The following is a 22,786-nucleotide window of genomic DNA, read 5'->3' on the forward strand; positions in this document are numbered from 1 at the left end:
TCTGGTGATCTGGTGAACAGGAAGTTCTAAACTCTCCTGAGGGACCCGGGTCCAGACCCACTGCGTTTGACCAGAGTGTACTCGCACCATGCCGGCGCCGGGCAAGCCCGTGAACGCACCCGTGCTCAGACAGGAAGTGGGCCGCTACATGACATCATTCTAAACGCAGCGGGCTCGTTTCATCGTCTGAGCCTGGACTCAGTCTGTGAGTGGTTGCCATGGTTACAACCTGCTGTTTTGGACTGTGTGCGTGTGCAGGTGTGTCTCGGGGGTGTGATGACATCACTCACGTTGCTGTTTTTCTCGTGCAGGTGTTCACGGCGCTCCTGAAGCACACGCCTCCTCCCGCCTCCTCTGCAGCCTCCTCCTCCTCTTTGGACCAAAACAGCAACGCACAAACTACAGTTCCCACAATTCCACGGGCTCACCTGGTCGTGGGCTCCAAGGACCAGCTCCGCCTCCTCACCCCTTTGGGCAGCACGGCGTCGTCCAATCACTGCGCGTCTGCCTCCGCCGTCCACGCTGCGAAGCACGCCGGAGGAGGAGCCCCCAGACCTCCCTCGTCCCTGAGCGAGGAGGACGATGGAGGAGGAGGAGGAGGAGGAGGAGGACGGGTGAAGAAGAAACGCAGGAAAAAGGACAAGAGAGAGCGAGGCGGGGAGGCGGGGGAGAGAGAGAAGGAGAGCTGCAAACCAAAGAAACGAAGAGAGGAGGCGAACCTGAGGCGGAGCAAGGAGCCCACGGAAGGGAAGGAGAGAAGGACGAAAGGGAAGGATGGGAGGAAGGAGAGCAGGACAGAGCTGAAGAATGTGTCAGGGGGGGAGAGCGGCGGCGGCGCCAGGACCCCCTCCGGTGCCCGTTAAGGTTCCCGGGAAACGAGGGAGGAAACCCAAAGTGAAAGTCCTCCCTCCTCTGCCGACGAATCAAGGTACGTGTGTGTGTGTGTGTGTGTGTGTGTGTGTGTGTGTGTGTGTGTGTGTGTGTGTGTGTGTGTGTGTGTGTGTGTGTGTGTGTGTGTGTGTGTGTGTGTGTGTGTGTGTGTGTGTGTGTGTGTGTGTGTGTGTGTGTGTGTGTGTGTGTGTGTGTGTGTGTGTGTGTGTGTGTGTGTGTGTGTGTGTGTGTGAGAGATATAATAATCTAATCCACAGCAACACCTGTTTGTTGCCACGGCAACCAAAATAGAAAATAGAGTCCATGATCTCACTCATTGATTTCCCTTCTTCGTCGTCCCGTAGCTCCTCCCCCTCTCCCGGGTCTCCACACTAAAGTCTCGGTCCAGACCCACAAGAAGAACCACGGTCCGGCCAACAGCAGGAGGCCGGCCCCCTCAGCGCCCAAACAGAGGGGCCGCAAACCCAGGTGAGGACGGACGTCTTCTTCTTCTGTGGTCGCTCGCCGCACGCTGCCAAAGTTAGCTTGTTTATGAGCCGCTCGCTCTGTTCTCCAGCCAATCACAGAGCAGAGACATTCAACCAGCCAATCACAGAGCAGAGACGTTCAACCAGCCAATCACAGAGCAGAGACGTTCAACCAGCCAATCACAGAGCAGAGACATTCAACCAGCCAATCACAGAGCAGAGACGTTCAACCAGCCAATCACAGAGCAGAGACATTCAACCAGCCAATCACAGAGCAGAAACGTTCAACCAGCCAATCACAGAGCAGAGACATTCAACCAGCCAATCACTGAGCAGAGACATTCAACCAGCCAATCACAGAGCAAAAACGTTTAACCAGCCATCACAGAGCAGAGACATTCAACCAGCCAATCACTGAGCAGAGACGTTCAACCAGCCAATCACAGAGCAGAGATGTTCAACCAGCCAATCACTGAGCAGAGACGTTCAACCAGCCAATCAGAGAGCAGAGACGTTCAACCAGCCAATCACAGAGCAGAGACATTCAACCAGCCAATCAGAGAGCAGAGACGTTCAACCGGCCAATCAGAGAGCAGAGACGTTCAACCAGCCAATCAGAGAGCAGAGACGTTCAACCAGCCAATCACAGAGCAGAGACGTTCAACCAGCCAATCACAGAGCAGAGATGTTCAACCAGCCAATCACAGAGCATACATTCAACCAGCCAATCAGAGAGTAGAGACGTTCAACCAGCCAATCACAGAGCAGAGACATTCAACCAGCCAATCACAGAGCAGAGACGTTCAACCAGCCACACTCACACCTACAGTTCAGAGTCAGCAGGTAAGCTAACGTGTCTTAAAGGGACAGCGACAGCAGCGTGTCAGGAAGAGGCTGAATCAGGCGGCTTTAAGTCGTAGAAAGATCAAAGTGAAAGGAGGAGTAAAGTCGTGTGTTGGTCCAGTCAGACGAGGAAGACGAGTAGCAGACGGAGACGATGTCAGAGAGAGGGAGGTGAATTAGAGTCTGCAGACTTCTGAAGGAGTTCACACACAGGTCACAGTGCAGCTCTGAGGAATGAGTCATCCTGTAAACAAACAGGAAGTAGAGAAGGAAGCTCCATAATGTGTGTTTCATCCTCCTTGTTTTACTCTGCAGATCTCTGAGTCGTCTCCTCACGTCTACCACTGACTTCAGACCTGCATCAAATGAGATAAAGATGCTCCCTTTAGCCCCGCCCCCTAGTGTTTAAAATGAGTACTGCAGTCTAAACTCTAATCATCACAGAGAGCTGCAACACCTGTTCACCTGATAACTGCTCTCATATCTGGCAAACCCAGGGGCGTCCAAAACGGCCTTCAAAGCCCCGCCTACCTTCTCTGGTCCAATCAGATCCAGAGCATTCAGGAGCAGAATCTAAAGTTAGAAGGAGGACATGTAGATCTGCAGGCTCTCAGAGTTTCTGTTCTTTGTCTCCAGCAGCTCTTTGCTGCAGGCGAGCTGTTAACGACTCCTCTTCCTGTTCCGCTTCCTCGCAGAGATCCTGGCGCCGCGCCGGTGGAGAAGAAGAAGAAGGGGAAGAGGAGAAACGTGGAGGCGGCTGTTCAGGAGGGGGCGGAGAGCGACGACACTACCTCAACGTCGGCCCTGAACATGGGAGGAGACGACAGCCAGGACCCGCTGGATCACGCTGTGAGTGGAGCGCACGCCGGGCGCCGTTTCTTTAAGGTCACTCTGAAATCGTACACCTCCATGTTAGGAAGCCATCTTTAAAACTCTCCAAGCTGACGGCGGGATTATTAACGTCCTCTGTGACGGTTTCAGGATAATCTGGACGAGTAAGTCGTGAAGGACCCGGGGGAGGTCACGTGTGATTACAGTAACGGCGAGGGACGAGGTTATGGAGTAGGAAGGTCTCGTGTCCACGTGGCGTTATCTTCGAGCTGGCGTTCTCAGAAAGCGTCCGATTGGAGGAGAAGCTCAGCTCCTTTTTAACGAGCGCTTTGAGCTGAGACTTGAGTCTCGTTCCCTCGTCCTCCTCGCTCTGCGTCTGAGCGGGAAATAAACGACCTCGAATGTTGAACATGCAGTGAAACATAACGGAGCGGTGACGGTCATACGGCGTTCGTTGTCATAGAGACCGGACGGACGCACAAACGCTCTGCGGACACGACGCCTTCCTCACGTTGAGGTTGTGGTTTCTGTGAGCGATGACATCACAGAGACAACAGCCTGCGGAGGTCAAAGGTCACCTTTGACCTCCTGTTCTCCTCCGACTTCAAGAAATCTGATAAACTTTATTTCTGCTTCTCCACGTTTTCATCGATCCCTCATTTCTCCTCTTCCTCCCACTTCCTGTCCCCCCCTCTCCCTCCCCCCCCCCCCCCCCCCGCAGAAGCGGCGCTCAGGACGTCAGGTGAAGCGGAGGAAGTATAACGAGGATTTGGACTTCAAGGTCGTGGACGATGACGGAGAGACCATCGCAGTTCTCGGAGCCGGTCGGATCTCAGCGCTCAACGCCACGGCTCTGGCGTGGCAGGCCGAGGTAACGACGGACGCAGACGAGGACGATGTTTAGAATAACGGCTGTTCAGGTTAGAGAGGCGACGGTCCAAACGGCGAGCTCACGGCGCTTTGAGGATAACGTCTGGAAGGTTCAGTGACAGAGACAGACACTCGGTGCTTTTATTAAAGGAGCAGTCTGTAGCTCCGCCCCCTAGTGTTTAAAATGAGTACTGCAGTCTAAACTCACAGCTGTGTCCCGCCTCCTTTTCTGAGGTCAGTCCGTCGTGGACGTTTGTCTCTAACGTCTCCGCCCTGTGTGTCTCTCAGGAGCCTCCAGAAGACGAGGCCAACATCATCGAGAAGATTCTGTCAGTGCGGACAGCGAAGAAGGAGGTGAGCAGGAAACGCTGCGATGCCTTCACTGTCCCTCAGGGGGGCGCTGCGTTCACGCCTCTCTTCTTCTTCTCTCCTCAGACGTCTTCAGAGGACCAGCTCGAGGACAGAGAGGAGTTCTACGTCAAGTACAGGAATTTGTAAGTCCGTCTTTTCCTCGTACGCGTTGTGAACACTTCCTGCTTCTAAGTGCGTTCAGTCTGTTTCAGCAACATGTCCGTTCAGACGTGATGAGAGAAGAGGAGTCCTTCAGGACTCTGCAGGAAGTCCTCGTTCCCGTGGCGCTCACGCTCAGCCTGTGGCGTGTTTAAAGTCGTAGCTCCAGCTGCTTAGTCAACACCTGTGATGACTCGGCCTTCACCATCGTTGTTTTAATTATCACTCGGAGTCGAGCCGCGACCTGAGGGGGTCCAGGCGTCTGATCAGGATCCTCCCGGGAGACCCAGACTTCTCTGTCCCGTCTGTCTGGGGAACGTCTCCGGGTCGTCCAGGAGGATCTGGGGAACGTCTCCGGGTCGTCCAGGAGGATCTGGGGAACGTCTCCGGGTCGTCCAGGAGGATCTGGGGGAATGTCTCCGGGTCGTCCAGGAGGATCTGGGGAACGTCTCCGGGTCGTCCAGGAGGATCTGGGGAATGTCTCCGGGTCGTCCAGGAGGATCTGGGGAACGTCTCTGGGTCGCCCCGGAGGATCTGGGGAACGTCTCCGGGTCGTCCAGGAGGATCTGGGGAACGTCTCCGGGTCGTTCAGGAGGATCTGGGGAACGTCTCCGGGTCGTTCAGGAGGATCTGGGGAACGTCTCCGGGTCGTTCAGGAGGATCTGGGGAACGTCTCCTGGTCGTCCAGGAGGATCTGGGGAACATCTCCGGGTCGTCCAGGAGGATCTGGGGGAATGTCTCCGGGTCGTCCAGGAGGATCTGGGGAACGTCTCCGGGTCGTCCAGGAGGATCTGGGGAACGTCTCCGGGTCGTCCAGGAGGATCTGGGGGAACGTCTCCGGGTCGTCCAGGAGGATCTGGGGACGTCTGCTACACGTAGCTCGTCCCACATGACCCCGTCTGTCTTTGCTCCTGCAGCTCCTACCTTCACTGTAAGTGGGCGACTCTGGAGGAGCTGGAGAAAGATCCCAGAATCCACCAGAAGATCAAACGCTTCAGGACCAAGCAGGCTCAGATGAAACACCTGTTCACCGAGGTAACGCACCGCAGCACGTCACACACACACACACACACAGGATCCTATAGACATGCTCTGGGGGGGGCGGGGGGGCAGACAGCAGCCTTCCTGTTTGTCTGATTATCTGAATCCTGATCAATAATCCGTCTCCACTTTCAGCCCGACGAGGACATCTTTAACCCGGACTACATCGAGGTGGACCGCGTGCTGGAGGTGGCTGTTACCACGGATACAGAGACTGGAGAGGTGGGTCCAATCACAGCACAGTGTGCACACACACACACACACACACACACACACACACACACACACACACTAACTGTCTGTGTGCAGGAGGTGACTCATTACCTGGTGAAGTGGTGCAGTCTCTCCTACGAGGAGGCCACCTGGGAGCTGCAGGAGGACCTGGACCCCGAGAAGATCAAAGAGTTTGAGGAGATCCAGAAACTGCCGGCAGACCTGAGACACATGGTGAGTCGACCCGGGAGACACACCCCCTTAACTTAGACCCGGAAGACACGCCCCCCTTAACTTAGACCCGGGAGACACGCCCCCCTTAACTTAGACTAGCATCCATATACAAAGTCCCAGAGCCACGCTATCAGGACCTGAACCTGCTGCCCACCACCACCCTGGAAACCCTGCCAGCTCCTGGTCCTGCCTCTGGTCCTGGTCCTGGTCCTGGTCCTGGTGCCTACACATGGATGTCCTCCTCTGGTTTGGACCTGTGTGGAGGCGTGTTGGAGGATGTGGGTCTCTGTGAGTCCTCAGAGGACCCAGTGGACTCTGCAGGTGGATTAGATGAGTGTGATCTCCCTGAGGATCCTAAATGTGTGTTTGTGTCTTGGTGGCAGGAGCGTCCGGCTCCGGACAAATGGCAGAAGTTGGATCACTCCAGAGATTACAGGAACGGGAACCAGCTCAGAGAATACCAGTTAGAGGGGATGAACTGGTTAATGTTTAACTGGTACAACAGGTGAGAGCCGGCACACAGACACAGCAGAGACGGGAAGGACAGGTGGACTGATGATGAAGCTCACCTGTCGGGGTCACGTGTGTCCTCTGCAGGAAGAACTGCATCCTGGCCGACGAGATGGGTTTAGGAAAAACCATCCAGTCCATCACCTTCCTGTACGAGATCTTCAGCATGGGGATCCGCGGGCCCTTCCTCATCATCGCCCCCCTGTCCACCATCACCAACTGGGAGAGAGAGTTCCGGAACTGGACTCCGCTGAACGTCATCGTGTATCACGGCTCGCAGATCAGCCGGCAGATGATCCTGCAGTACGAGATGTTCTACAGAGACTCGCAGGTAACAAGTCTGCAGAGACTCGCAGGTAATAAGTCTGTACAGACTCGCAGGTAACGAGTCTACAGAGACTCGCAGGTCACGAGTCTGTACAGACTCGCAGGTAACAAGTCTACTGAGACTCGCAGGTAACAAGTCTACAGAGACTCGCAGGTAACAAGTCTACAGAGACTCGCAGGTAACAAGTCTACAGAGACTCGCAGGTAACAAGTCTACAGAGACTCGCAGGTAACAAGTCTACAGAGACTCGCAGGTAACAAGTCTACTGAGACTCGCAGGTAACAAGTCTGCAGAGACTCGCAGGTAACAAGTCTGCAGAGACTCGCAGGTAACGAGTCTGCAGAGACTCGCAGGTAACGAGTCTGCAGAGACTCGCAGGTAACAAGTCTGCAGAGACTCGCAGGTAACAAGTCTGCAGAGACTCGCAGGTAACAAGTCTGTACAGACTCGCAGGTAACAAGTCTGTACAGACTCACAGGTCACAAGTCTGCAGAGATAGAGAGATAGATAGATACTTTATTGATCCCGAGGGGAAATTCAAGAGACTCGCAGGTCACAAGTCTCTCTCTCTCTGTCCCCCCCCCCCTGCAGGGAAACACCATCCCGGGCGTGCTGAAGTTCCACGGCGTGATCACGACCTTCGAGATGATCATGGCCGACTGTCCCGAGCTGAAGAAGCTTCACTGGCGCTGCGTGGTGATCGACGAAGCTCATCGCCTGAAAAACAGGAACTGCAAACTGTTGGAGGGGCTGAAACTCATGAACCTGGTGAGTGGCTTCGTGTCCGCCGCCGCCGCTGCTGCTGCTGGGAGCAGATACACGTGTTGTAGTCTTCCCAGCCGTCTGTTTCAGCTTGAATGAAATGTGAGCAGGAGGTGCTGTTGGACTCAAAGTCTCCTCTGTGTGTGAAACAGGAACACAAGGTTCTGCTGACTGGGACTCCTCTGCAGAACTCGGTGGAGGAGCTGTTCAGTCTGCTGAACTTCCTGGAGCCGCTGCAGTTCCCCTCCGAGAGCTCCTTCCTGGAGGAGTTTGGAGACCTGAAAACAGAGGAGCAGGTACGTCTCCGCAGAGAGACTAACACAGCGCTCCGATGAAGAAGATATTTAAATACATTTAACTCTTTCATATCTTCCTCCTCCTCCTCCTCCTCCTCCTCCATGTTTCCCCGTTCAGGTGAAGAAGCTTCAGGCCATCCTGAAGCCGATGATGTTGAGGAGACTGAAGGACGACGTGGAGAAAAACCTGGCGCCCAAAGAAGAGACCATCATAGAGGTACGAGTGTGTGTGTGTGTGTGTGTGTGTGTGTGTGTGTGTTTGATACACAGCATGGAAATGTTAGCCATGATAAGAAGCTGATGGTACCAGTTGAAATGATGGTGAGGAGCTCTTAAAATATCCAAGTTGACAGAAAATCATCCGACTGATCGGAGCAGTTGATTGGCCCTCGTGCCTCAGTTTACACTCACGGCGTGCGATCATTTAAAGATGGGCTCTACATCGTCCTGCAGAGTGAAAACAAAGAGAGCTCCTCAGAGATGAAACGTAAACATGAACATCGTTTGGACTTCTTTCCTCCGTGCAGGTCGAGCTGACCAACATCCAGAAGAAATATTACAGAGCCATCTTAGAGAAGAACTTCTCCTTCCTGTCCAAAGGAGCCAACCAGCACAACATGCCCAACCTCATCAACACCATGATGGAGCTCCGCAAGTGCTGCAACCACCCCTACCTGATCACAGGTACGTGCACGCACACACACACACACACACGCACATAAACAAACAGACACACACTAGTCTTATCATTTTTGATGATTATTGAAGTGCACTCACACTTCCTGTACCCGAGGACACTGAGGATGAGTTTTAATCTTCCCCTCGTCCCGTCTCTCAGGAGCGGAGGAGAAGATTCTGGAAAGCTTCAGGAAGTGCCACAGTCCCGACGCTCTGGACTTCCAACTGCAGGCGATGATCCAGGCGGCGGGGAAACTGGTGCTGATCGACAAGCTGCTGCCCAAACTGCTGGCTGGGGGACACAAAGTCCTCGTCTTCTCCCAGATGGTCCGCTGCCTGGACATCCTGGAGGACTACCTCATCCAGAGACGGTGAGGAGGCAGAATCATCACCTGTGGAGTGGATGACAGCACAACTCTTTAACTGTTTAATCTTTATAAGTTGTTGTGATTCCTGGTGTTCTTGAGGCTGTTCTATTTGCATGATCCTTTTTGCTGAGTCATGAGTCAGCCTCTGTGTTCTTCAGTATTTGTAAAGAATATAAATGGAGGTAAACTGCTGCTTGTTTTTAGGTTTACAAACCTGCCCTTAACCTCTGACCCTTGGCTGCTGAAAAAGTCTGTCAAAGTCTGCAACAGGTGCAACAATCCAAGCTGCACCTGTTCCTTCTCTCAAGGATCAAGGAATAGATTCAGAGTGGTTTAAAAATGTGTTGTCCTGTTTTTAGAGTTTTAGTCCCACGAGCGTGAGTGAGGAGAGAAAATGAAAGTAATGATGAAAGTGTGTGTGGCAGGGACGGAAAGCAAAAAGAGAAGCAACTTAAACGCTGCACATGATCTGACATGGATGCCCATGTTTCCTGCAGCTACACCTACGAGCGCATCGACGGCCGTGTGCGGGGGAACCTGCGGCAGGCGGCCATCGACAGGTTCTGTAAGCCGGACTCGGACCGCTTCGTGTTTCTGTTGTGCACCAGAGCCGGAGGTCTGGGGATCAACCTGACGGCTGCAGACACCTGCATCATCTTTGACTCGGACTGGAACCCTCAGAACGACCTGCAGGTGAGCACACAGCGAGTTCACGGACACACAGACAGACCAAGTTGATGGCGTCTGTCTGTTGACCCCTTAATGCTTCAGCTTCCTCATCTTTTGGCTCATCATGTCGTACATTCATTGCCGTTAAGTTGCAATCTGTTTGGTTAAAGGAAGACTGTGCGACTTTTTGACCCACGCAGCAGCTGATCTTTGAAATGGGAGATGAACTGCTGATTTATTTTCTGTCTTCGTCAGGCCCAGGCCCGCTGTCACCGGATTGGTCAGAGCAAAGCGGTGAAGGTGTACAGGCTGATCACCAGGAACTCGTACGAGAGGGAAATGTTTGACAAAGCTAGCTTAAAACTCGGGTTGGACAAAGCCGTCCTGCAGGACATCAACCGCAAAGGAAGCCTAAACGGGGTCAGAGACCACTCCTCAGATATTTGCACTTCTAATAAAGCCTTTAAAAGGACATCAAGAGTAAGAAGAGTATAATCTTGAACCTGTGGTGTGTGTGTGTGTTTGTTGCAGGTGCAGCAGCTGTCCAAGCTTGAAGTGGAGGATTTGTTGAAGAAAGGAGCGTACGGAGCTCTGATGGACGAGGAAGACGAGGGATCCAAGTTCTGCGAGGAGGACATCGATCAGATCCTGCAGAGACGGACTCAGACCATCACCATCCAGTCTGAAGGGAAAGGCTCCACGTTCGCTAAGGTACGCTTCCTTCAACATTGAGTATGAGACACAAACGTATCCAGGCTGCAAGGTGGTTCTGTCCCCTCTCATTGAGGTTTCCTGATTTATTGACTGCCTCACACAGAGCACCATCATATTGGAGTAGAAAGCTTCACACGGGGCACCATAATGTTGGAATAGAAAGCTTCACACGGGGCACCATCATATTGGAGTAGAAAGCTTCACACGGGGCACCATAATGTTGGAGAAGAAAGCCTCACTCGGGGCACCATAATGTTGGAATTGAAAGCCTCACACGGGGCACCATAATGTTGTAATAGAAAGCCTCACTCGGGGCACCATAATGTTGGAATAGAAAGCTTCACACGGGGCTCCATAATGTTGGAGTAGAAAGCCTCACACGGGGCACCATAATGTTGGAGTAGAAAGCCTCACACGGGGCACCATAATGTTGGAGTAGAAAGCCTCACACGGGGCACCATAATGTTGGAGTAGAAAGCCTCACTCGGGGCACCATAATGTTGGAATAGAAAGCTTCACACGGGGCTCCATAATGTTGGAGTAGAAAGCCTCACACGGGGCACCATAATGTTGGAATAGAAAGCTTCACACGGGGCACCATAATGTTGGAGTAGAAAGCCTCACACGGGGCACCATAATGTTGGAATAGAAAGCTTCACACGGGGCTCCATAATGTTGGAATAGAAAGCCTCACACGGGGCTCCATAATGTTGGAGTAGAAAGCCTCACTCGGGGCACCATAATGTTGGAGTAGAAAGCCTCACACGGGGCACCATAATGTTGGAATAGAAAGCTTCACACGGGGCTCCATAATGTTGGAATAGAAAGCCTCACACGGGGCACCATAATGTTGGAATAGAAAGCTTCACACGGGGCACCATAATGTTGGAATAGAAAGCTTCACACGGGGCACCATAATGTTGGAGTAGAAAGCTTCACACGGGGCACCATAATGTTGGAGTAGAAAGCCTCACACGGGGCACCATAATGTTGGAGTAGAAAGCCTCACACGGGGCACCATAATGTTGGAGTAGAAAGCCTCACACGGGGCACCATAATGTTGGAGTAGAAAGCTTCACACGGGGCTCCATAATGTTGGAATAGAAAGCTTCACACGGGGCACCATAATGTTGGAATAGAAAGCCTCACACGGGGCTCCATAATGTTGGAATAGAAAGCCTCACACGGGGCACCATAATGTTGGATAAGAAAGCCTCACACGGGGCACCATAATGTTGGAATAGAAAGCTTCACACGGGGCACCATAATGTTGGAATAGACAGCCTCACACGGGGCACCATAATGTTCTCCGTTCTCCATGACTCCGTGGACTAACTAACTGTCTCTCTGCTCCTTCTCTCTTCAGGCCAGTTTCGTCTCCTCTGGGAACAGAACGGACATTTCTCTGGACGACCCCAACTTCTGGCAGAAATGGGCGAAGATCGCCGAGGTGGAGATCGACTCCAAATCTGAGAAGGTACAAACAAATGTAGATAGCAGAGATTTAAGAGATACAGCAGGAGAGGAGGGAAGGAGAGTGAGGTGAAAGTTGAAGCAGAGAGCAGGATGTGGTCTCCCTTAAGAGGAGGAGAACGAGAGCGACATAAAGACAGGAGAAGAAAACGGATCCAAGTTAGCAGACAGAAAGATGAAGGAGGAGGAGTTAAACGTGCTCAGGACGTGGAAACAGAGAAAACATCTCTTTCTGTCCACTTCCCTTTACCCTCGCTTTGCCTTTCCTTTACTTTTTCTTCAAGCCTTTCTCTTTTGTCTTTTGTTTCCCATTCCACATTTCCCGTTCCCTCTTCTCTTGTGAGTCCGCATGGCGGTGGGTGTGTTTTTAAAACAAGGTTCTTTCTCCTGTGTTGAAAAAGAGAATCTCGTCCACACTAAAACATGCTTAAGGCTGTCATGAGCACGCCAAGTCAACAACTTCCAGGCGTTCTCATTAAAGTCTGTCCTAAAATGTGCAAAGACGCTCACTCAGAGACGAGAGCGATGTCCACGACATGGAAACATGATCTCATCTTTTCTCTTAAATGAACATTTAATTTTAAAAGTTGTCCCACCAACCTAAAGTTCAACTCGGCCTCGTCCTTAACCGCTGACGTCTGTGTGGTGTTGTATGAAGCAACAGTGACCTCCGTTGTCCAATCAGGCGTCTCTGCTCGTCCACATAGTAAGAGAGTAACTGTGTGTAAAAAGTCCAGTTAGCAATGTTCAATGATGGAATCAGTCCAGAAGATGTCAGTGTTGGTGACTCTCCAAAGATCTCAGAGTACTTTTATGAACCTGGAACCTGATAAGCTGCAGGTCAGTCTCCTCCCCCTCATCTGAGACAACCTGGACAAAGGTTGTTATGACATTAAGATTCAGAGCAAAAACCAGACCGCTGCAGGAGGGAGCGCTGGGAATACCAGGATTCTGGAATATCTGCACCTTTACCTGAAACTGAATCCACAAACCGGAGGAGAAAAAACAGAGAACGAAGAATACAGATCAAAGGACCTTTGACACAGAGAGACTCGGAGCTGTTCGTCTCCTCGTCTTCAGCCTGACTCTGGGATAAAATGGCGTCCAAGTTAGAGGAAGATCTGAACTGTTCGGTCTGCCTGGAGATCTTTAAAGATCCAGTCATCCTGTCCTGCTGCCACAGCTTCTGTAGAGAGTGTGTGCAGGACTGCTGGAAGGAGGACGAGGATAAGAAGTGTCCACTCTGTAAGAAGAGACATTCAAAGAGAATATTACCTCCTAACTTATCTTTAAAGAATCTGTGTGAGAGTTTCCTGCAGGAGAGAGATCAGAGAGCTTCAGAGAATCTCTGCAGTCTGCACTCTGAGAAACTCAAACTCTTCTGTCTGGACCATCAGGAGCCGGTGTGTCTCGTCTGCAGAGATTCACAGAAACACTCTGAGCACAGATTCAGACCCATCGATGAAGCTGCTGAAGAACACAAGAAGAAACTTCAGGAAACTCTGAAGCCGGTAAAGAAGAAGTTAAAGGTTTGTGAAGAAGTTAAAGTGGAGTTTGATCAAACAGCAAGACACATTCAGGTCCAGGCCCGACACACAGAGAGGCAGATTAAGGAGCAGTTTCAGAAGCTTCACCAGTTTCTAGAAGAGGAAGAGGAGGCCAGGCTGTGTGCACTGAGGGAGGAAGAGGAGCAGAAGAGTCAGAGGATGAAGGAGGAGATGGAGGCTCTGAGCAGAGAGATAGCAGCTCTTTCACTCACAGTCAGAGACACAGAGGACGAGCTGAGAGCTGCAGACGTCTCATTCCTGAAAAACTCCAAGGCTGCAGTGGAAAGAGTCCAGCAGCGCCCCCTGCTGGAGGATCCACAGCTGCCCTCAGGAGCTCTGATAGACCAGGCCAAACACCTGGGCAACCTGAGCTTCAACATCTGGACCAAGATGAAGGACATGGTCTCCTACAGTCCTGTGATCCTGGACCCAAACACTGCTCGTTCATACCTCATCCTGTCTGAAGATCTGACCTGTATGAGACGAGGAGGAGAGGAGCTGCAGCTTCCTGATAATCCAGAGAGGTTTGATCATTACGGGGCTGTCCTGGGCTCTGAGGGCTTTAACTCAGGGACTCACAGCTGGGACGTCCAGGTTGGAGACAGTACAGTCTGGTTTCTGGGAGTGTTATCAGAGTCTGAACAGAGGAAGGGAGACATACAGTCTGGATTATGGTTAATATGTTTCTATAATGGTGAATACGGAGCATCCTACTCATCACATTCAGTCACTGTTCTCTCAGTGAAGAAGAAGCCTCAGAGGATCAGAGTGAATCTGGACTGTAACAGAGGAGAGCTGTCGTTCTCTGATCCTGATACTAACACACACATACACACCTTCACACACACTTTCACTGACAGGATGTTTCCTTACTTTAACACTTGGGATAAAGTCCCACTAAAGATTGTATCAGAGAAGATCAGTGTGAGTGTGTGATGTCTCTGGTTGTCTTCATGACAGAGCTCAGGTCTAGTTGTTGTAAGATGGAGACTCACAGCTGGACCCTGTGGAGGGGGGGTCTGACACCAACACACACTTTCACTGTTTAAGACCTGAAGCAGAGAAATGTGTGAGACTGAAGATTTTAAAAAGCTTGTTGTGGATGAAAATGTAGATTTATTTTTCTGACCTGATCGTTGAACACCTGAACAATCAATGACAGATGAATAATGACTGAGCTGTAACATGCACATCTTTTACTGACACTTCAAACTTTAACTCATTAAATACAAAGAGTTCATAAAACATGAAGAACAAACTACTGAGGACTGTCCTTATTTAACAACACTGTTCTTCTTTCTCCTGTTTTAAAATGAACACTTCTATATTTAAAACATTTTTCTATTTTCTATTTGAACGTTTGTTTTTAATACATAAATATGATGCTTTTGATGTCTGGCTTTATAAACGATCTCGTCCATATTTCTGTCTTCATGTTGAGAGGACGAAACGTCTTCTGAACGCTTCACCTTCTTTAGAACAACAAAGAGTTCAAACATGTTCCTGTAATCATGAATAAAGTTTCTGCTCTCGATCTGACTGCGTCTTTATGACTCGTGTTTTATTGCTCTTGTAAATGTGGTGAAAATAGTTTGATCCATGGAGCCGTGGAGAACACGGGGTTAATGACTGAAGGTTAACCACCTGATGAACGTCACGTGTCATTTATTGGACAGAACAGACTGATTAGAGGAAGCTGGCAGGGAGTTGAACCCTCCTCCATGTTAGTCTGAAGATTGTTGAGTTTTTCAAGGTTCTTTATTGTCAATTCCAAAATATGTCAGACATACAGTGAAATCTAAATTACGTTTCCCCACGGTGCAATGTAGATAAGAAAAGGTAACTAAAATAAAACAAGGTAAAAAAGATAAATTATATTTACATAAACTAAATGTGGAAAAAGCACGAGTTAAATAAAATGGAGTATAAAACAAGATTAGAAGAAAAGTGAAATTTGTGCATGCGTGCAATGTTCTGCACTGTTTCAATGTTCAAACAGGAGGAGGGTCCAGTGTTCAGTGTTCATGGGGGCAGAGGGGAGGGAGCCGGCCAGCAGGCTGCGGTACCGTCTCCCCGATGGCAGGAGGCTGAAGAGGCTGTGTGAGGGGTGGGTGGGGTCACTCACAATGCGGCTTGCTTTGCGGGTGAGGCGGGTGCCGTAGAGGTCCAGAAGAGAGGGGAGCGGGACACCGATGATCCGTTCAGCCGCCTTCACTGTGCGCTGCAGGGTCTTGTGGTTGGCAGCAGTGCAGCTCCCCAGCCACACAGTGATGCAGCTGGTCAGGATGCTCTCCATGGTGCCTCTGTAGAAGGAGCACATGATGGGTCAGGATGCTCTCCATGGTGCCTCTGTAGAAGGAGCACATGATGGGTCAGGATGCTCTCCATGGTGCCTCTGTAGAAGGAGCACATGATGGGTCAGGATGCTCTCCATGGTGCCTCTGTAGAAGGAGCACATGATGGGTCAGGATGCTCTCCATGGTGCCTCTGTAGAAGGAGCACATGATGGGTCGGGATGCTCTCCATGGTGCCTCTGTAGAAGGAGCACATGATGGGTCAGGATGCTCTCCATGGTGCCTCTGTAGAAGGAGCACATGATGGGTCAGGATGCTCTCCATGGTGCCTCTGTAGAAGGAGCACATGATGGGTCAGGATGCTCTCCATGGTGCCTCTGTAGAAGGAGCACATGATGGGTCAGGATGCTCTCCATGGTGCCTCTGTAGAAGGAGCACATGATGGGTCGGGATGCTCTCCATGGTGCCTCTGTAGAAGGAGCACATGATGGGTCAGGATGCTCTCCATGGTGCCTCTGTAGAAGGAGCACATGATGGGTCAGGATGCTCTCCATGGTGCCTCTGTAGAAGGAGCACATGATGGGTCAGGATGCTCTCCATGGTGCCTCTGTAGAAGGAGCACATGATGGGTCAGGATGCTCTCCATGGTGCCTCTGTAGAAGGAGCACATGATGGGTCAGGATGCTCTCCATGGTGCCTCTGTAGAAGGAGCACATGATGGGTCAGGATGCTCTCCATGGTGCCTCTGTAGAAGGAGCACATGATGGGTGGGGGTGCTCGTGCTCTCTTCAGCTTACGGAGGAAGTAGAGGCGCTGCTGGGACTTCTTGGCCAGTGATGTGGTGTTGGCTGTCCAGGAGAGATCCTCACTGATGTGGACATCCAGGAACTTGGTGCTGCTCACTCTCTCCACAGCAGCACCGTCGATAGTCAGGGGGGGTTTGGGAGTGGGGGCCCTCCGGAAGTCGACAACAACCTCCTTGGTCTTGTGGATATTCAGGAAGAGGTTGTTGTCTCTGCACCACGTGGCCAGTTGGCCCACCTCCATCCTGTAGTGCGTCTCATCGTTGTTGGAGATGAGACCGACCACTGTTGTGTCGTCCGCGAACTTCACAATGTGGTTGCTGCTGAAGGATGGAGTGCAGTCGTGGGTCAGCAGCGTGAAGAGCAGGGGGCTGAGCACACAGCCTTGGGGGGCCCCGGTGCTCAGGATGGTGGTTTTTGATGCGTTGCCGCCAACCGGCACAGTCTGAGGCCTCTCGCTGAGGAAGTCCAGCAGCCAGTTGCACAGGGAAGTGCTGAGCCCCAGCTGGTCCAGTTTGCCGATCAGCTGCTGAGGGATGATGGTGTTGAATGCTGAACTGAAGTCTATGAACAGCATTCTGACGGATGAGTTTTTGGAGTCCAGGTGGGTGAGGGCTGGGTGAAGAGCAGAGCAGATTGCATCCTCGGTTGATCTGTTGCCTCGGTATGCAAACTGGTAGGGGTCCAGGGTGGAGGGAAGGGAGGATTTGATGTGGGCCATGACTAATCTTTCAAAGCACTTCATGATGATGGGGGTCAGTGCAACGGGTCTATAGTCATTGAGAGTGGATGGTGATGGCTTCTTTGGAATGGGTATGATGGTGGTCGTTTTGAAGCATGCTGGAACAACAGTCTGCCTCAGAGAAGTGTTGAACATGTCTGTGAAGACATCTTTGAGCTCCTCTGCACAGTCCTTCAGCACACGGCCAGGGATGTGGTCTGGACCTGCAGCCTTGCGGGTGTTGATGTTGGAGAAGGTTCTCTTCACGCTGGCTGCAGTCAGGCACAGGGTCTGGTCGTGGGGAGGAGGGGTGGTCTTCTGTGCGGGCATGCTATTGTTTGCTTCAAACCTGGCAAAGAAGCTGTTTAGGTCGTTCAGCAGAGAGGTGTGGTTGTCACCGGTCTGTGGCTTGGGTTTGTAGTCTGTGATGGTCTGGATACCACGCCACAGGCTCTGTGCGTCTCTGCTGTCCTTGAATTGTCTGGTTACTTTAAGTGAGTAGCTGTGTTTAGCTTTCCTGATGCCACGGGACAGGTTGGCCCTCGCTGTTCTCAGGCCGACTGCATCCCCAGCTCTGAAGGCAATGTTCCTGGCCCTCAGTAGCCCGCGTACCTCTCCTGTCAGCCATGGCTTCTGGTTAGCCCGGGTGGTGATGGTTCTGGTGGTGGTGACATCATCAATGCATTTGCCGATGTAGGAGGTAACAGTGTCAGAGTACTCCTCAATGTCTGTGTGGTTGTTGCAGGTGGCTGCCTGCTTAAACATCTCCCAGTCTGTGGTTTCAAAGCAGTCCGGCAGTGCAGCAGAAGCCCCCTCTGGCCACACACATACCTGCTTCAGAACCGGTTTGGTGACTTTAACCCTGGGTCTGTAAGCTGGCATTAGCATTCCACTGATGTGGTCAGAGTGGCCAATGTGGGGGCGGGGTGACGCCTTGTAAGCACCTTTAACAGATGTGTAAATCCCTCTTCTCTTGTGAGTCCGCATGGCGGTGGGTGTGTTTTTAAAACAAGGTTCTTCCTCCTGTGTTGAAAAGGAGAATCTCATCCACACTGAAACACGCTTAAGGCTGTCATGAGCCCGCCAAGTCAACAACTTCCAGGCGTTCTCATTAAAGTCCGTCCTAAAATGTGCAAAGACGCTCACTGAGAGACGAGAGCGATGTCCACGACATGGAAACATGATCTCATCTTTTCTCTTAAATGAACATTTCATTTTAAAAATTGTCCCACCAACCTAAAGTTCAACTCGGCCTCGTCCTTAACCGCTGACGTCTGTGTGGTGTTGTATGAAGCAACAGTGACCTCCGTCGTCCAATCAGGCGTCTCTGCTCGTCCACATAGTAAGAGAGTAACTGTGTGTAAAAAGTCCAGTTAGCAATGTTCAATGATGGAATCAGTCCAGAAGATGTCAGTGTTGGTGACTCTCCAAAGATCTCAGTGTACTTTTATGAACCTGGAACCTGATAAGCTGCAGTCATCAGTCTCCTCCCCCTCACCTGAGACAACCTGGACAAAGGTTATTATGACATTAAGATTCAGAGCAAAAACCAGACCGCTGCAGGAGGGAGCGCTGGGAATACCAGGATTCTGGAATATCTGCACCTTTACCTGAAACTGAATCAACAAACCAGACGAGAAAAAACAGAGAACGAAGAATACAGATCGAAGGAACTTTGACACAGAGAGACTCAGAGCTGTTCGTCTCCTCGTCTTCAGCCTGACTCTGGGATAAAATGGCGTCCAAGTTAGAGGAAGATCTGAACTGTCCGGTTTGCCTGGAGATCTTTAAAGATCCAGTCATCCTGTCCTGCTGCCACAGCTTCTGTAGAGAGTGTGTGCAGGACTGCTGGAAGGAGGACGAGGATAAGAAGTGTCCACTCTGTAAGAAGAGACATTCAAAGAGAATATTACCTCCTAACTTATCTTTAAAGAATCTGTGTGAGAGTTTCCTGCAGGAGAGAGATCAGAGAGCTTCAGAGGATCTCTGCAGTCTGCACTCTGAGAAACTCAAACTCTTCTGTCTGGACCATCAGGAGCCGGTGTGTCTCGTCTGCAGAGATTCACAGAAACACTCTGAGCACAGATTCAGACCCATCGATGAAGCTGCTCGACAACTCAAGAAGAAACTTCAGGAAACTCTGAAGCCGGTAAAGAAGAAGTTAAAGGTTTGTAAAGAAGTTAAAATGAAGTTTGATCAAACAGCAGGACACATTCAGGTCCAGGCCCGACACACAGAGAGGCTGATTAAGGAGCAGTTTAAGAAGCTTCACCAGTTTCTAGAAGAGGAAGAGGAGGCCAGGCTGTATGCACTGAGGGAGGAAGAGGAGCAGAAGAGTCAGAGGATGAAGGAGGAGATGGAGGCTCTGAGCAGAGAGATAGCAGCTCTTTCACTCACAGTCGGAGACACAGAGGACGAGCTGAGAGCTGCAGACGTCTCATTCCTGAAAAACTACAAGGCTGCAGTGGAAAGAGTCCAGCAGCGCCCCCTGCTGGAGGATCCACAGCTGCCCTCAGGAGCTCTGATAGACCAGGCCAAACACCTGGGCAACCTGAGCTTCAACATCTGGACCAAGATGAAGGACATGGTCTCCTACAGTCCTGTGATTCTGGACCCAAACACTGCTCGTTCAAAACTCATCCTGTCTGAAGATCTGACCTGTGTGAGACTAGGAGGACAGAGACAGCAGCTTCCTGATAATCCAGAGAGGTTTGATCGTTACGTGTCTGTCCTGGGCTCTGAGGGCTTTAATTCAGGGACTCACAGCTGGGACGTCCAGGTTGGAGACAATACAGACTGGTTTCTGGGAGTGTTATCAGAGTCTGTACAGAGGAAGGGAGACATACAGTCTGGATTATGGAGAATAGGGTTCCATGATGGTAAATACGGAGCACGTTACTCATCACATTCAGTCACTGTTCTCTCATTGAAAAAGAATCCTCAGAAGATCAGAGTGAATCTGGACTGTAACAGAGGAGAGCTGTTGTTCTCTGATCCTGATACTAACACACACATACACACCTTCACACACACTTTCACTGACAGGATGTTTCCTTACTTTAACACTGGGGATGAAGTGAAGATTGTATCAGAGAAGATCAGTGTGAGTGTGTGTGATGTCTCTGGTTGTCTTCATGACAGAGCTCAGATCTAGTTGTTGTAAGATGGAGACTCACAGCTGGACCCTGTGGAGGGGGGGTCTGACACCAACACACACTTTCACTGTTTAAGACCTGAAACAGAGAAATGTGTGAGACTGAAGATTTTAAAAAGCTTGTTGTGGATGAAAATGTAGATTTATTTTTCTGACCTGATCGTTGAACACCTGAACAATCAATGACAGATGAATAATGAGTGAGCTGTAACATGCACATCTTTTACTGACACTTCAAACTTTAACTCATTAAATACAAAGAGTTCATAAAACATGAAGAACAAACTACTGAGGACTGTCCTTATTTAACAACACTGTTCTTCTTTCTCCTGTTTTAAAATGAACACTTCTATATTTGAATCATTTTTATATTTTCTATTTGAACGTTTGTTTTTAATATATAAATATGATGCTTTTGATGTCTGGCTTTATAAACGATCTCGTCCATATTTCTGTCTTCATGTTGAGAGGACGAAACGTCTTCTGAACGCTTCACCTTCTTTAGAACAACAAAGAGTTCAAACATGTTCCTGTAATCATGAATAAAGTTTCTGCTCTTGATCTGACTGCGTCTTTATGACTCGTGTTTTATTGCTCTTGTAAATGTGGTCATGTGTCTCTGCGGAGAGAAGGACTCTGTGGGTCTTTATGAAGGGATTCTTTAAGTCCATTGTGAAGCTGTGACGTGTGGACGTGTCAGAGGGAGGGGGTCAGTGTCGTCTCCGACTCGTCCGTCAGGTCGGACAGGACGAGAGAAAAGTCCTAAAGAGTTTGATCCATGGAGCCGTGGAGAACACGGGGTTAATGATTGAAGGTTAACCACCTGATGAACGTCACGTGTCCCTTATTGGACAGAACAGATTGATTAGAGGAAGCTGGCAGGGACTTGAACCCTCCTCCATGTTAGTCTGAAGATTGTTGAGTTTTTATGACTTCATGAGGTCAAAGATGAAATGATACGGGTCAATGTTTAACCCAACCTGTAGTATGAAGTGTGTTTGATCACGCTGCTCCTTCCACCTGCTTCAACAGGACGCCGATGATGTGGACAGAAAGAGTTTTACTAAAGTGGCGTTTTCCGAAAAAATGCAGTTTGTGTTTGAAAGGTCAAAAAGATCTACGCTTTCAAAAACACACGAAGGTGGACGAGGTCTTACGTATCTGTCTTTTCTTTTCCTCACTCTCTCTGTCCTGCTTCCTGTCTTTTTCTTACACTTCCCTCGTTCTCGTCTCCTCGCTTCCTGTCTCTCCTTCCCCGCTCAGAGCAGATGGATCGCCTTAATGAGTGAAGCAGATGCACACTGAGCACGCTGCTGTGCTCTTTGTACCTGTACCTTTGTGTGTGTGTGTGTGTGTGTGTGTGTGTGTGTGTGTGTGTGTGTCACCTCCCTCCGTGCACAGACGAGTTTCTCTGCTTGCTCGCCGCCTCTTGAAGTAACGAGAGGATGAAACGTGTTCTCACCTGCTTCACTGTCTCCTCCTCCATGCTTCAGGAGTCTCTGGTGATCGACACGCCCCGGGTCAGGAAGCAGACTCGTCACTACAACTCGTTCGAGGACGACGAGCTGATGGAGTTCTCGGAGCTGGACAGCGACTCCGAGGAGCGGCCGTGTCGGACTCGACGGCTCGGCGAGCGCAGCAGGCGGTACCTCCGAGCTGAGTGCTTCAGGGTGGAGAAGAACCTGCTGATCTTTGGGTACCTCACACATTCTCCTTCTCTGGTTTTTCCCTTTAGAAGCAGAGACTTAAACAGGTGACATAAAGATAGAAATACTCTGATCGTTCATAAAGTAAAGCCTAACTAGAGTTTAAATCACGTAGGATGGAAAACTTCAGCTTCATTCATGTCTGAACGTTTGGACCGACAGCTGAAGAGTAAAAATGAATGCGCTGAGTTTCAGGTCGTTTCAGGTGTATCAGCTGGTGACCTGAATATTTCCACCTGTATTCTCCGTCGATGTTTGTGTTCATACTTTGTGTTGGTCCAGGTGGGGTCGGTGGAAGGACATCCTGAACCATGGCCGCTTTAAATGGCACTTAGCAGAGAGAGACATGGAGGCGATCTGTAGGTAAGAAACACAAGATTCACCTCATTAATCAATCAATCTATATTTGTGTATCGTAATTCATGTAATCGTAGTTATTATGCAGAACAAGTGTTATATCAAGACACTTTACAAAGACCAGATCTTTGTCTATTAATCTCACCAAAGGACAGGTAACTGCAGACTCTACCACCTGTAGTTTAGAGACTGTAGGTACCAGCAGGTCTGATAACTGCAGACTGTACCTCCTGTAGTTTAGAGACTGTAGGTACCAGCAGGTCTGATAACTGCAGACTCTACCTCCTGTAGTTTAGAGACTGTAGGTACCAGCAGGTCTGATAACTGCAGACTCTACCTCCTGTAGTTTAGAGACTGTAGGTACCAGCAGGTCTGATAACTGCAGACTCTACCTCCTGTAGTTTAGAGACTGTAGGTACCAGCAGGTCTGATAACTGCAGACTCTACCTCCTGTAGTTTAGAGACTGTAGGTACCAGCAGGTCTGATAACTGCAGACTCTACCACC

The 22,786-nt window shown here is 50.4% G+C and overlaps 3 protein-coding genes across 4 annotated transcripts in view; all 3 read left to right on the top strand.

The window, feature by feature from the left end:
- Window positions 1-697: 697 nt before the first annotated feature.
- Window positions 698-22,786, top strand: part of chd6 (chromodomain helicase DNA binding protein 6) — a 37,961-nt gene continuing 15,872 nt past the window's right edge. For both annotated transcript variants that reach the window (XM_079341598.1, XM_079341599.1), the window contains exons 1-22: window positions 698-928; window positions 1,236-1,359; window positions 2,897-3,050; window positions 3,754-3,903; window positions 4,191-4,256; window positions 4,338-4,396; window positions 5,330-5,447; window positions 5,589-5,675; window positions 5,763-5,900; window positions 6,284-6,405; window positions 6,498-6,741; window positions 7,330-7,506; window positions 7,653-7,796; window positions 7,915-8,013; window positions 8,324-8,480; window positions 8,635-8,845; window positions 9,340-9,535; window positions 9,767-9,931; window positions 10,043-10,222; window positions 11,592-11,702; window positions 21,711-21,913; window positions 22,206-22,286. In XM_079341598.1, coding sequence (XP_079197724.1) covers window positions 808-928; window positions 1,236-1,359; window positions 2,897-3,050; window positions 3,754-3,903; window positions 4,191-4,256; window positions 4,338-4,396; window positions 5,330-5,447; window positions 5,589-5,675; window positions 5,763-5,900; window positions 6,284-6,405; window positions 6,498-6,741; window positions 7,330-7,506; window positions 7,653-7,796; window positions 7,915-8,013; window positions 8,324-8,480; window positions 8,635-8,845; window positions 9,340-9,535; window positions 9,767-9,931; window positions 10,043-10,222; window positions 11,592-11,702; window positions 21,711-21,913; window positions 22,206-22,286 — 3,107 coding nt within the window. In that variant the 5' untranslated portion in view covers window positions 698-807. The remainder of the gene's footprint in view (window positions 929-1,235; window positions 1,360-2,896; window positions 3,051-3,753; window positions 3,904-4,190; window positions 4,257-4,337; window positions 4,397-5,329; window positions 5,448-5,588; window positions 5,676-5,762; window positions 5,901-6,283; window positions 6,406-6,497; window positions 6,742-7,329; window positions 7,507-7,652; window positions 7,797-7,914; window positions 8,014-8,323; window positions 8,481-8,634; window positions 8,846-9,339; window positions 9,536-9,766; window positions 9,932-10,042; window positions 10,223-11,591; window positions 11,703-21,710; window positions 21,914-22,205; window positions 22,287-22,786) is intronic.
- Window positions 12,658-14,503, top strand: LOC306822556 (E3 ubiquitin-protein ligase TRIM35-like). The gene has a single exon (XM_079341669.1). It carries the CDS (start codon window positions 12,796-12,798, stop codon window positions 14,179-14,181), a length of 1,386 nt encoding a protein of 461 aa, XP_079197795.1. The 5' UTR covers window positions 12,658-12,795; the 3' UTR covers window positions 14,182-14,503.
- LOC306822550 (nuclear factor 7, brain-like) lies at window positions 18,599-20,783 on the top strand. Its single transcript, XM_079341663.1, has one exon. The coding sequence runs from the start codon at window positions 18,799-18,801 to the stop codon at window positions 20,215-20,217; it is 1,419 nt and encodes a 472-aa protein (XP_079197789.1). The 5' UTR covers window positions 18,599-18,798; the 3' UTR covers window positions 20,218-20,783.

Source organism: Symphodus melops, assembly GCF_947650265.1.
Source record: "Symphodus melops genome assembly, chromosome: 4".
In the NCBI taxonomy this organism is placed as follows: domain Eukaryota; kingdom Metazoa; phylum Chordata; class Actinopteri; order Labriformes; family Labridae; genus Symphodus; species Symphodus melops.

Excerpts from the sequence above, each read along its gene's own strand:
- LOC306822556 (XM_079341669.1), top strand. The coding sequence starts at position 12,796 with ATGGCGTCCAAGTTAGAGGAAGATCTGAACTGTTCGGTCTGCCTGGAG.
- LOC306822550 (XM_079341663.1), top strand. The coding sequence starts at position 18,799 with ATGGCGTCCAAGTTAGAGGAAGATCTGAACTGTCCGGTTTGCCTGGAG.